The 13,883-nt window shown below is 40.6% G+C and overlaps 1 protein-coding gene across 7 annotated transcripts in view; it reads right to left on the bottom strand.

Annotated features, from left to right (window-relative positions):
• The window catches only part of SIPA1L1 (signal induced proliferation associated 1 like 1), a 163,032-nt gene that overhangs the window by 48,403 nt on the left and 100,746 nt on the right, over positions 1 to 13,883 (bottom strand). For all 7 annotated transcript variants that reach the window (XM_075192210.1, XM_075192214.1, XM_075192213.1 and 4 more), the window contains 2 exons: positions 8,832 to 8,962; positions 2,560 to 2,748 (listed from right to left, as the gene is read on the bottom strand). In XM_075192210.1, coding sequence (XP_075048311.1) covers positions 2,560 to 2,748; positions 8,832 to 8,962 — 320 coding nt within the window. The remainder of the gene's footprint in view (positions 1 to 2,559; positions 2,749 to 8,831; positions 8,963 to 13,883) is intronic.

Genomic DNA, 13,883 nt, shown 5'->3' with positions numbered 1-13,883 from the left:
CTACTGAGAAAATGACTTGTCCTTGATCACTGGGATCAAGAAGGGGCTCCAGCAAGTTTCTCAATGTCATTGTTAATATAGTTCATCAGTATACTACACCTTCTACTGAATACAAACAAATGCCCCCCCCCCAAAAAAAATAAAAAAATAATATTGTGTTGTATACCACTGGATTGATGATCACCTTTCCAATGCACCCAACATTCAGAGGGAGAGACCGAGAAAGGTAGGAAGTGTATATTTTGTTATCTCATAGTGAGATCTGTCAAATCAACTACGCAAGATACTTCCAAGGCAATTAATAATTGTGACTTTTCCATAATTATATTTGTCACATTCTGGTGACAGCTAAATTCCCCATCTACATAATAAACAAAACTGTCTGGAGCTCACAATGCAACTTTGTAACATAGCACTTTAACCATGGTCTGCAGTGACCCAAGTCCAACCATGGAATCATACCTGTGGGAAGTGCAATGAGAGTGCTGACCTCAGTGGCCCAAGTAACCGTTTCAAACACTGGTGCCTTTCGGCAATACTGACGCCGGCTGATTTTGTACATAACTTTGGACAGCATGGTGTAGTTTGTGCTAAAATGTTGTCGTCTTGCCCCTCTAGGGTGAGGCCCCCCATCATGCGCTTCAGATTTATCCATGACCGTCACCTTTTTCTCGACCCAAAATCTTTAATGAGCCCTACTGTTAGCACAGCTGAATATTCTTCCTTTCCTATTATTTTAATGTGAGTTTGAGGGATAAAAAGTAAACTGAACCAACAAATCCCCCCCCCCACTCAAAAAAAAACAAAAAACAAAAAACACAGACAAAACAAGAATACAGAAAAGAGGAGACCAAACAAGCAAATCAACAGCAAAACGCATATGTGCCACAAAAATGCTATACTGGCAGCACAATGGGGTTAATCCGGTCTCTGAGTATCCTGCCCTAAATTCTTCCTACAGAAAGAAGGGGGGAAGCCCTGTAAATTGAATATTTTTGTATTAATTAAAAACACATCCCTTCATATTTTAGGGGGTAGGGAGCTATTGTAAACTCATTAAGTTGATGTACACATTTTATTTATTATGATAAGCTATTTTGGAATGTGCATGTTATGGCTCTACACATTACCTTCCTTCTTAGCTATCTATTCTTCACAATACAAAGAATGCTTTTAGGCACTGCATGAATAGAAATGACATCATTATCAGTGAATACAGATAGATATTTGCAGGTGTTCCTGAAACAGACCTGACTCACATTACATTACCACCCTGGGATTGAAAGTATACAAAAGACAACAAACACAGAATGTGATAGAAACTATATAAACAAGTCATGCAAAAAAAAAAAAAAAGATACTATACAATGCTGAGAAATTATATATTATTATTCAGAAGTATATTTATGGATTGTTGTATTTGCCAATTACATACTTGGCTCAACAGATCCCAAGGCCACACCCATGTGAAAGTTGTTACAGTGACACACCTATTAAATCATAATGGTTCTAAATATCTTAAATATCACTGGCATCTCAAGAATTGGGTAAGGCAAGTTCGGGCAAGCTGTGACTCACCACTTGTTAAACTACAAGTCTCAGCAGGCCTTGTCACTGAACAACTAATATATATATATATATATATATATATATATATATATATATATATATATATATATATATATATATATATATATATTTATATTACACACACACACACACGTTAACCCGTGCATGATACTCATGCATTCTAGTCAAATCAAGCTACTTCAGGTCTTAAAAAGGTTCTTGTCATGCATTTGGGCCTAGCCCAGGCCTCCTCAGGGGAAGAGCGTTACTTCCCGACGCAAGCGCTCTTTTTAATGTGTGTTCATGAGGTAAAATTACCTCACGAAAATGAGTTTGAGCCCTCAACTCGTAAATTTAGCCTTTACTACCCCTTCCACAGGGGGGAAGGGGGGATGATGGAAGTTAACTGACTTCACTATTCTAATATTTTTGTCAAATAATGTCAGTATACCAAATTTCAGGTCAATTGGATGAGCCCTTTCTGAGAAAATATTTTTTTACACACACACACACGCCGCTAGGCTTTTACTTTTATATATTAGATAATGCTAAGAATTTAGTAGGTCAGTGTATAACTCCGCCCAGCAGGTGGCGCTGCAGCTTGGTTTTTTTCTCCCCCACACACAGACTAACACACGCCGCTAGGCTTTTATAATAAATATATATATATATATATATATATATATATATATATATATATATATATATATATATATATATATATATATATATATAAAGATCTAGTCTGAGACTGTAGGAGACCAAAAAATCACCTACTTTAGAAGAAAATAAATCTATGCTTTATAGGCCAGCATCTGAAAAAGAGAACAGTTTTTGCCGTGTGTTCAGAGATTAGCATTGTAGAGCACAACATGTAAAGTGGTACACTAGTACACTGCAATTCAGAAAACATTGCCGATTGTAGGCGCAACACACATCCAGGGGAATTAATGCAGGAAATTACATCAGACCATGTAGTGCAGTACGTACCCCTTGCTCATCAAGTTTCATGAGCTGCTCGGTAACCTTTGGCGTGTTGAAGGCCAGTCGTAGGCACTGTACATTCAGCTCAGGGACAATGTGCTCAAGCACCTCTTTAAGTGGCAGCCCTCTCGCTGTGCCATGCTTGGCAGTTGACGGAATGGCATCTTCCAGCACTGAGCCCCGTAATGTCATGAGCTAAAATGGGATGAAAAGAAACAGATTAATGTTTATGTTAAATTTAATTTATATGACCTTTAAAAAGGACATTAAATACAACAATTTAATGAATATTAAAATAGAAAGGACAGAAAAGCACCAGATGTAAATGCACAGTATGAAAACACCAAAAATTCACATAATGGTAATTAAGTATTGTCATCCCATTAATGGAAGGTAATGCTATTTATGTCTAGAGCCAAACACACTGAAAGCCCCTATAGTTATTACATACAAATAGAGGCACCATAAACATGTGTTCAGGAAAATTGGATACACTGGTGAGAATACATAGTAAACGCTTTCCAGTATAAAGTATACCACTTTTATATGTTAATTACTTTCACCAATGTACTCTCAGCCAGACAAAATGGTAAAAAAGTCTTAGATATCAATAATTTGTATTGATTTTACACTATTGGATTATATAGACAATCTAATTTAATGAACAATTAGAACACTGACAGGCGTCATATGCGCTTGAGGCTAGTTTAATTCCAATTTGTAATGATTGTACGCCAGTATTAAATATGCAGTAATAAGCTTTCCTTCACTCTTCTAAAGACCTGACAATCGACATAAATGTTTAATAGGTTTAAGATCAAACGTTGTCGATTTTAAAAATAAAATGCTTGTAATGAATTTTTAAATCTTCCTCCAGAACTACAGTGGCAACAGCCATATTTTCTTTTAAGCCTCTAGATTGGCTGCTTTGTTCCCCCCCCCCCCCCCTTCCTTTACAAATGTCCAGGGCAGAACATAGGCAATTGAATCACAGTACATAGAACATGAAATGTTCATTCATAGTGACAGATCATTCATAACGAATGTGATCTTTCATTACTGGAAGCAGCAATGTTGTACAAGGACATATAGAGGATGATAAACCCTGCTTAACAGAAGCATTTATTTCACAATGGAAAAGAAAATATATATGCATTAAGATCCGGCAGATCACTAGGCATCTATGACATACACATTCTATAAAAGGCATATAGCTATATTTGGCTGGTAAAACTTTTGTCAAAGTACGTATCCAAAATCTTGTCAACTGCCTGCCCTCAAACCATTAAGTAACATGTCCTTCTACTTAAGGGGTCAACACGGTAGTCAGACAGTCTTGCTCTTGTGCTGTGAGTCTAAAGCATTTCCGGAATGCGATGAAGACATCAGAAACAGATACAACAATTCAGGAGAAATGGAACGAGTCCCAATCACATTCTGTGTGATATGATATTCCAGCAAGTACACTACATTCCAAAGTATTGTTTTGCCACCCAAACAATTCAAATAAATGATTTTTCTTTACTAAAAAAACAACTGTTTTAGTAAAGAAGGAATTGGAATTATTATTTGTGCAGAATATAATAATATGCTGGATGTCCATTGGAGGTTTCTGTTGCACGGTGGTTGTTGGTGTGTAGTTGCTGTGTGGTATGGTTTCCTGTGTGGGTGTGTAGTTGCTGTGTAGTACAGTTGCCTGTGTGGGTGAGTAGTTGTTGCGTAGTACAGTTGCCTGTGTGGGTCAGTAGTTGTTGCGTAGTACAGTTGCCTGTGTGGGTGTGTAGTTTCTGTGTAGTACGATTGCCTGGTTGGGTGTGTAGTTGCTGTGTAGTACGGTTGCCTGGTTGTGTGTGTGGTTGCTGTGTAGTACGGTCGCCTGTGTGGGTGTGTAGCTGCTGTGTAATACGGTTGCCTGGCTGTGTGTGTAGTTGCTGTGTAGTATGGTTGCCTGTGTGGGTGTTTAGCTGCTGTGTAATACGGTTGCCTGGCTGTGTGTGTAGTTGCTGTGTAGTATGGTTGCCTGTGTGGGTGTGTAGCTGCTGTGTAATACGGTTGCCTGGCTGTGTGTGTGGTTGCTGTGTAGTATGGTTGCCTGTGTGGGTGTGTAGATGCTGTGTAATACGGTTGCCTGGCTGTGTGTGTAGTTGCTATGTAGCATGGTTGCCTGTGTGGGTGTGTAGATGCTGTGTAATACGGTTGCCTGGCTGTGTGTGTAGTTGCTGTGTAGTATGGTTGCCTGTGTGGGTGTGTAGATGCTGTGTAATACGGTTGCCTGGCTGTGTGTGTAGTTGCTATGTAGCATGGTTGCCTGTGTGGGTGTGTAGATGCTGTGTAATACGGTTGCCTGGCTGTGTGTGTAGTTGCTATGTAGCATGGTTGCCTGTGTGGGTGTGTAGTTTCTGTGTAGTACGATTGCCTGGTTGGGTGTGTAGCTGCTGTGTAATACGGTTGCCTGGCTGTGTGTGTGGTTGCTGTGTAGTATGGTTGCCTGTGTGGGTGTGTAGATGCTGTGTAATACGGTTGCCTGGCTGTGTGTGTAGTTGCTATGTAGCATGGTTGCCTGTGTGGGTGTGTAGATGCTGTGTAATACGGTTGCCTGGCTGTGTGTGTAGTTGCTATGTAGCATGGTTGCCTGTGTGGGTGTGTAGTTTCTGTGTAGTACGATTGCCTGGTTGGGTGTGTAGTTGCTGTGTAGTACGGTTGCCTGGTTGTGTGTGTGGTTGCTGTGTAGTACGATTGCCTGGTTGCGTGTGTAGTTGCTGTGTAATACGGTTGCCTGGCTCTGTGTGTAGTTGCTATGTAGTATGGTTGCCTGTGTGGGTGTGTAGCTGCTGTGCAATACGGTTGCCTGGCTGTGTGTGTAGTTGCTATGTAGTATGGTTGCCTGTGTGGGTGTGTAGATGCTGTGCGGGGTGGTTGCCTGTGTGGGTGTGTGTGTAGTTGCTGTGTAGTATGGTTGTGGGTGTGTGTGTAGTTGCTGTGTAGTATGGTTGCCTGTGTGGGTGTGTAGATGCTGTGCGGGGCGGTTGCCTGTGTGGGCATGTAGTTGCTGTGTAGTATGGTTGCCTGTGTGGGTGTGTAGATGCTGTGCGGGGCGGTTGCCTGTGTGGGTGTGTAGATGCTGTGCGGGGTGGTTGCCTGTGTGGGTGTGTGTGTAGTTGCTGTGTAGTATGGTTGCCTGTGTGGGCATGTAGTTGCTGTGTAGTATGGTTGCCTGTGTGGGCATGTAGTTGCTGTGTAGTATGGTTGCCTGTGTGGGCATGTAGTTGCTGTGTAGTATGGTTGCCTGGCTGTGTGTGTAGTTGCTGTGTAGTATGGTTGCCTGTGTGGGCATGTAGTTGCTGTGTAGTATGGTTGCCTGTGTGGGCATGTAGTTGCTGTGTAGTATGGTTGCCTGGCTGTGTGTGTAGTTGCTGTGTAGTATGGTTGCATGTGTGGGCATGTAGTTGCTGTGTAGTATGGCTGCCTGTGTGGGCATGTAGTTGCTGTGTAGTATGGTTGCCTGGCTGTGTGTGTAGTTGCTGTGTAGTATGGTTGCCTGGCTGTGTGTGTAGTTGCTGTGTAGTATGGTTGCCTGTGTGGGCATGTAGTTGCTGTGTAGTATGGCTGCCTGTGTGGGCATGTAGTTGCTGTGTAGTATGGTTGCCTGTGTGGGCATGTAGTTGCTGTGTAGTATGGTTGCCTGTGTGTGTGTGTAGTTGCTGTGTAGTATGGTTGCCTGTGTGTGTGTGTAGTTGCTGTGTAGTATGGTTGACTGTGTAGACTGCAAAAGGAGGGGTTTGAAGTGTAGGATTCTTTCCTGGTGTCTCTTTTGTAGATTATTTGGATGTTTATGGGGGTGTTATTGGTCCTGTGACCGTCCTTTGCATGACCATCAACCCGATAAACATCCATAGATGCTCCAAAAGAGACACCACAAAAGAAACATCTGGATGGGCAAAACTCCGCTCTTCACCACATCTAAACTACATCCAGGACCAACACCCCACCAAGGTAAGCCTACAACTCGGACCCTTCCTCTCATAATCCACACAGGCAACCATACTACACAGGGCCAACACCCCCACAACCACTGAGCCACAGAAACCTCCAACAGACCTGAACCTTCAGGACTGGAACTCGTGAACCTTCCAACAGGCAGCAACCACCATTCAAGACCTTCAATCACAAGCGCAGACGTCCAGAACCTCTCTCCCCTAAAATACTGCTCAATCTGAAAGGACAGAGGGGGCACCTATCACTTTTGAGTCTTTGAAGCGTTTTATTAAAGTGGTGATCACACACCTAGAAAGGTGCTTTTCTTGTTTGATAAATATATTATTGGGTTGGGTATGTGTCCCAGACTACCAGTACACCGAAAAGGACTTACCTGACTTGAGAAGGCAGAAGCTGGCAATCCCGAAACAATGTTAACACCCGAGGTTTCAAATCACTACCTGACAGAATTGCGAGGAATGCAGAAGCCGGCACACAGAAAGTCATGTGACTTTCTGGGACAGTACTATTATTAGGGGGTGTTAAATGACTAATGCAGGGAGGCGGCGGATGTGCAATATTTTATAGCAAGGCTTCTACTTTGTACATTGGGTGCCTCTATGCATTACTTTCGATAACACCCCTAATAATAGTATAGTTCCAGAAAGTCACATAACTTTCTGCCTTCAGGTAAGTCCTTGTCGGTGTAGTGGTAGTCGCGTTAGTGACTACCACCGATATTATTAAGGTTTTTCAAAGAGTAATTTTTGGGACAAAAAAAAGGGAGGGGGAGGGAGGAACTGGAGTTGGGGAATGAATATAAGGAAAATGTTTTCTATTGTCAAATCCAGGTTGCACTTATGAGGCTAGAAATGTGCTTTTTCTACAGGAGTGTGACTGGAAGGTGCAAACTATCTCACTTTAGAAATAAAAGACTAGAGCTAATCTCCCCAGAGATTTTGTTTATTTGTGTGGTTATAAGCGCGACTGCACTCGTGTGCATAATCTGCACTTAGTAAGGGATGTCCCGGACCTTTCGTTCTGCAGGTTTATGCTTTTGCATGGTGGTAATTAAGCCTGTGTCAAACAATATGTTTATAGAGAAGGAATATGCTAGACAATGAAAAATCTCTGACAATTACAACTTTCTCTCATATATTCTCTGACACAGAACGCTGTTTTATCTCTCTCCCCCATCGGGACCAGGTCTAAAATATGCTCCACATTGTTTCCATATTAAAAACAAAAAAGCAAAAAATTGGGATGGCAGTTTCAGAACTGGCGCTTTCAAAACATGCGGGTAATGTCCGGTTTTGTCTTTAGCAGATTAGATGCAAAATCGCAATTTAGTAAATCTAGTTTAGCCTAATTTAGACTTCTGGATGTTGTCCAGAATGTTTGGTGAAAGCAAAATACATCCTAACAGAAAAGTACAACTTAGTTTGCTACGACTTTCAACTTCCCTACCAACTAAGGCAGACCTCTTTCCAGTGGGTGTCTGCAGACTTCTGTAGCTTCGGGGTCTTTTCTTCTAATTTCTGTTACAATTATTTTCCAATTTCCTACAAGAATGTACCCCGCAGCAGTATTAAGCACACCCCTTTTTGTCACAACTGATGAGTAAATATTGAAAGAAGCCTTTTGAGCTACTCACTCCAGCTTCTAGGAACACACACAGGGATGTGGGGCGGAACACACTACACTGGAGATAGAATCACGACAGTCTTGATGTACGTTTGATTCTAAGCAGCTTGATTTTAATCCGCATCTGCATTACTTTAGAGCAGGAGTCAAAAGACCTAAAGACAATTTCACTATTTTTATCCTCCATTTCCATAGCTATTTAATTTTTTTAATCTATTTCTTAGCAAACAAATCAACATGATAATAAACGATAATAAAGAGCCATTATAGTTAGATATTGCTTAATTATTATTTATTTTTTAAATCTTTTTATAACAGAGTACAAAAATTAAAGAAAAACCGTTATTGAATACAAAATTTTAAATGCTGTACAACAAATAAGTTAATCATTTATTTTTAAAGGGAAAGGGAAGTATCACAAGTCGATGTATACATGGAAACTGAGAGCAGGACATTTGTTTGCAGTGAAGCAGTGTCACCAGTTATAAGCTGTTTACTATATTGTTACAGAGGACTTTATTTTCCTAGCATATTAGAATAAATATATATTTTTATTCAATATATATAGAATAATTTGCAGAAATACTTCTACCCATTTCATGAAGTTGCCCAAAGTGTAATAAGCTTGAAAACAAGACAAGACAAAGGCAAGACATTACCTCACTGGTTCTAAAGATCATTCGGTAGTTATACTGGGGTCCATTTTCTTTCGCATCTTCCAGTTTTTCTCGCCGAATACTTACAGCCAATGGACCGATATTGTCATCAGACCCAAAGTAGTTCCAGTGCTCTGAAAACCATAGAGAAATATTATAGGTAGTGGTAGCCCTCCACATTGGTCAGAAACTATATACATGTATAAAATCTTGTTATACACTGAAATAATATTTCATAAAAGGAAGACTGTATTCACAGAAAACCATACTTGCCAACATTGAGCTTTTGTCCTCTGGGAGGGGTGTGTGGTGGGGTGGCGGGTCACGGCAAACTGCATCATTTTGGCCCAGCCCCCTACAACAAAAGCAACACTTTTATCATTGAGGCGAGGCCAAAATGATGCGATTTTGGCCTCGCCCCATGACAAAAATGTGGCATAATATATAAAACCCTTCTGCCGCAGATGAAGGTTAATGTCAAATATTTTCCACCCGCACAAAGTAATGTAATTGATATATAGTTATTACTACAATTTATTGAGTACTGCACAGTGTTTACAATTTGCCTTTAACAGTTGAAGATGTTGTAGCTCATGGCTGGAGAAAGGAAGAGAGAGGGTTGGGCCTGGTAACGTTACTCGCGTAAACAGGTGGGTGGGTAATGTCGGTAAGCCCCATACACATAAGTAAACAGAGTGGCAGAGATGTGATGGCATGAATTGCTTCATCAGTGCCACTCTCTCTTGCTGAGGCGGCTGGGGCTTTACGTGGCTTGTCAGATGCCCCCACCAACCTTGTGGCAGGTATGTGTTCTCCAGGAGAATTGCCAGTACCCTCTTCTAATTCAGAAGTCTCTCGGAGACACCAGGAGAGTAGGCATCTAAGACTTAAATACATCTTAACATACAAAGCCCAAATTATAAGAATTTATAATGAGAATTCAGTTAATATAAAGAATAAGCTAAAGTGTACTGATCAGTTGGTCTGCATTAAAAAACCCAGAAACACAGGAACGGCTCGACCTTGTATTTTCATATTTGCGTTCCTTTAAACACCAATATCTTCTTCATAGTAGCTGAAGCATGGAATTGGAGAGATGGATCTTAGCCGTTAATACAGAGCTGAGCTTCTACAGCTAGAAATACTGAAGGAGATTGTGCCAGTGACGTGGCGACTTATTGTGCTGCACAAAAGCGTAATATTTTCATGAACTTGGGCAACTCCACAACGTCTAGGTGCCAAGTTATTTTGACTCGGGAGAAACCCGATTTTACTTCGTTGATACAATCCAGTTTAACAGTTGATTTTGTGTGGCCAACATTTTATCAGTGTTTCGACAGTTGGAGAGAAATCACAAAGGGCACAGGAAAGTAATGATAAGAAGATAAATGCTCAGCCTGGTTACCTCCTCCTAGCACTACCCATGCCCTTACAGGTGTCTTCTATTGCAAAGCAGCACTGCTTGTGGTACTGCCTAAATGCCATGTCCGGAGACAGAGGAACGTTTACAAATAAGATACATTGATATGTTGGAGGGTTATGTACTGAATATGCCACAGACTCTATGATCAATGTTTTAGTGAATGAGATGACCTATACCATATTAATAAAGCAGTCGGTGTGACATTTAACTTGATATACTAGCTAGAGGCTCCTTGCTGGAGTGTTGCCCTTTATAGTAAAGGCATACAAGTTGTAAAAGGGCAGCTCCGTGCATAGAAAACCCGATCTTACATGTACTATTTAATAATTAGATTATTACACTTTTTAACCCTTTTCAATGTACAAAATAATAGGCTTATATATAAAACCCTCCCTCCCTCTTGGAAAATATTTTATTATAGTCCAATTGTGCCTGCAATGATCATAGTCCAATAACACCAAAAGTTCCACTCTCCGGCTCCTAGGAAGCTTGTGATGGGAGGCGTCTGCTAGGTTCCACCAATTTAAGGGAAATCATTTTACTATTGCATAACTGCAAACTATATCCAATTTCCAGGGACAAAACTCTTAAGATTTATCGTTGCCAATTTTCTTCTAATATAGAACAAGTTATTTTTTTCTTACGCACAGGGAGGCTTTAATTTCTTCAAGTATACTACAATATAATTGCATGGTTTAATTTGCGAACACAAAAGCCCAGAACAACAATAGGTCTTCTGAATTTGTAAACAGTGATGGTCAACAGGTGGCCCTCCGAGCCTTCACTTGCGGCCCCCAGCTCCGTCCTGCTTTATTGTTAGATCTGTTTGCTATAGCTGGTAGCACGTGTTTAAAATATGGTATTATTATTATAACCATTTATAAAGTTCCAGAAATTCTATAGCAGAAGGAGGGAGCCTCGGATGACTTGGGGAGAGGGTTGCCCATAAGGGTCTATATTCAAACCAACAAAAAAAAAAAAAAACGTGGAAAGTGCGCTATGTGCCAAGTGTCAATAAAATAAATAAATAAATGCCATAAGGCCCCAGTCTTTTGGCAGGAAATATCAAAAATATTATTGCATCTGGCCAAAAGGCTAGGGTAAAGGAAAACGGTGCTGCTTAAAATTCAACGTGCATAGTGCCAAGTACCTTACTGTGTACAGAGGTGGTTCCAGTCACCATGTGCATTTTCGGGCTGGACTGTGGGCACATAGCACCTTGGGCATAAGCAGAATCAAAGATACATGCGGGAATTACGCATAAGTAGCCCCGATGTGTGTAACACTGTGTGGACTCACACAGAATGTAACAAAAGACATAACAGGACAAACGAGGAAGACGGACAGTAGGCAGACATAAGACAATAGGTAGAGAGGACCCTGCCTGTGAGAGCTTACATTCTAGAGGGAGGGGTGGTGAGAGACAGTAGGACCAACTGGGAAAAAAATGGAGATGGTCGGCAAAGGAAGAGGAGGTGATGGACAAGATAGTCAAGAGGTGGTAGGATAGGTGAGCATGAAGAGGTGAGTTTTGAGGGAGTGTTTAAAGGATTGTATATTGTATTTCAGATAGGTGTCTTTTTGTTTGATTAAATGTATTGTTTTAACTTATTACTGAGATTATGGGTAAGGTTAGAGGGTTGCACCATGCAGCCCCCATAATGTATCAGGTTGCCCATCACTGGTCCAAAACATAGGCCTGTTCTTAGGAGATAGATTCCTCTAGAATGTACGTCTTAAGTACATGAGAATCCAGAGATTCATCACTTCAAATCTTAACTTTGAATTAGAGGTGTCAAAATGTTCACATTATCCTTGTCCCATACAGGGCACAGTCTGCTCCATTTAATGGCTCACATTAAAAAGTCCTAAGAATCTTTATTTTTCTCTATTTAAACAAATAACAAAAAAAAACATTTCTGCATATTAATTAATTCATTTACATCACATTGCTTGCCAAATTTTGCTCAACGTACTGCATATCTATACCCCCATCCCTGTCTCATATTTGGGAGATTAATTGTTCACAAGCCTAATTTGAGATTACTATTTCTGTCCACAAAGGGATAAGTATATATTTATAGTGTCACATTTCAAATTCCCATTAATCATTCTGTGGTGTGATTACTATCTATCAGTATATGTATAAGTACATACAAAGTAAGATATTTCAGCAAACCAATAACTTGTCAATTACTTGATACACTGGCGTGCAGTCAGTAAGTCTACAGAACATAGTTACAGCACTGCTGGGATAATGTTACTCTCTCTCTGGTAGATTCAAATGTAATTTTTTACTTAAATGAAATCAGGTGTTAAATTGTAGTCTGTCCCCAGCCACACCTGTGAAAAACAATATATACCAAAAGGAAATGTTAGCAGCAAGTGGGACGTATAACCCTACTCCTTTAGTCTTACCTTTCAACTGTCCTGAAAGGGGTGGGGCTAAACCAAAAGTGGAGTATTACATAAAATTGCCCATTTGTGGGTGGGGCTTATTGATGCAAATTCCGCATCATCTTAGCGCCCCCTCCCCTACTGTAATTGGACAAAATTGTGAAAACCGTTTAGGGGGCGGGGTCAAAATTATGTGATTTGTCAAGCCCCGCCCCCACACACCCACGTCCCCCGATATCTCCCTGAAGTCAACGAGGAAAAGTTAGCAAGTATGCACTAGCACAAACTATTTCCTGTTTTTTCAAAGATTAGACAACATGTAAAAGGATAAGAGTCCTCGGCAATTACTGACCTTAATGAATCTCTCACTTCTTAATGCCTGATCTAGGGGTTGTGCTGTATTCAAGTGGATTAACTAAAGTCGAGCTCATGCAATATTTTAAGCAAAGAGACCATTTATGAAGCCATTGTCTAACTTCTTATATAAGGTAAGCATAGTTTTCCATACTCTGGCTGCAGGTGCTCACCGACCTACCAGACTAATATTCCACTGGAAGAAGGGAAGTGGATCAGAGACATAATGCAGCTGTGCTAGATACTGCAGAGGAGCAATGCATGTACAATTTAATATATCTAGACAGGTACAATAAATACATACACCTGTACTAGAGTCCTAGAACCATTTCCAGTCATAATACATCATAATTCTGGTACTAGTAAACTAAAGTACAGTGGGTATGAGAAAGTAAGCAAGCCTATCATTAATCTATAATAAAAGGTCTGAAAGCCCTAGCGTAAAACCATCTTGGGGGAAGGTGGGGGGGGGGGGGTATTTTTTTTAAAGAGATCCAAAGTCTGGACAAAGCTGTTTTAAATTAGATTTCATAATTTCTTAGGAAAATATATCAAAAACACAACAGGGGAAAAGGGGTAATAAAAAAAAGTAAAGAGATTACAAGGGGACTTTCTTGATAGACATATATTCGATTTAGATTAGATCACAGGAAGGTAACCAACCAAGGTAATTTTCTGAGCAGAACAATGAGGGCAATTGCCCTGGAGCTCGTGTCCACATTGTCCCCTTGAACAGGAATTTTCCTGGTCCCAATGCAGATGTCATATTGGTGTCACAGCTGTAATATTATGAGGTTTTAATGAATGTCAGGGGCTGCAGCTTTTCTCATCCACAGTTCTCTCTGGTTCTGGCTTCGGCTCTGCAACTGGTGCCTCTCCAG

This window comes from Mixophyes fleayi, chromosome 12 (assembly GCF_038048845.1).
Source record: "Mixophyes fleayi isolate aMixFle1 chromosome 12, aMixFle1.hap1, whole genome shotgun sequence".
Lineage (NCBI taxonomy): Eukaryota > Metazoa > Chordata > Amphibia > Anura > Limnodynastidae > Mixophyes > Mixophyes fleayi.
This window is presented reverse-complemented; position numbering and strand designations above follow the sequence as displayed.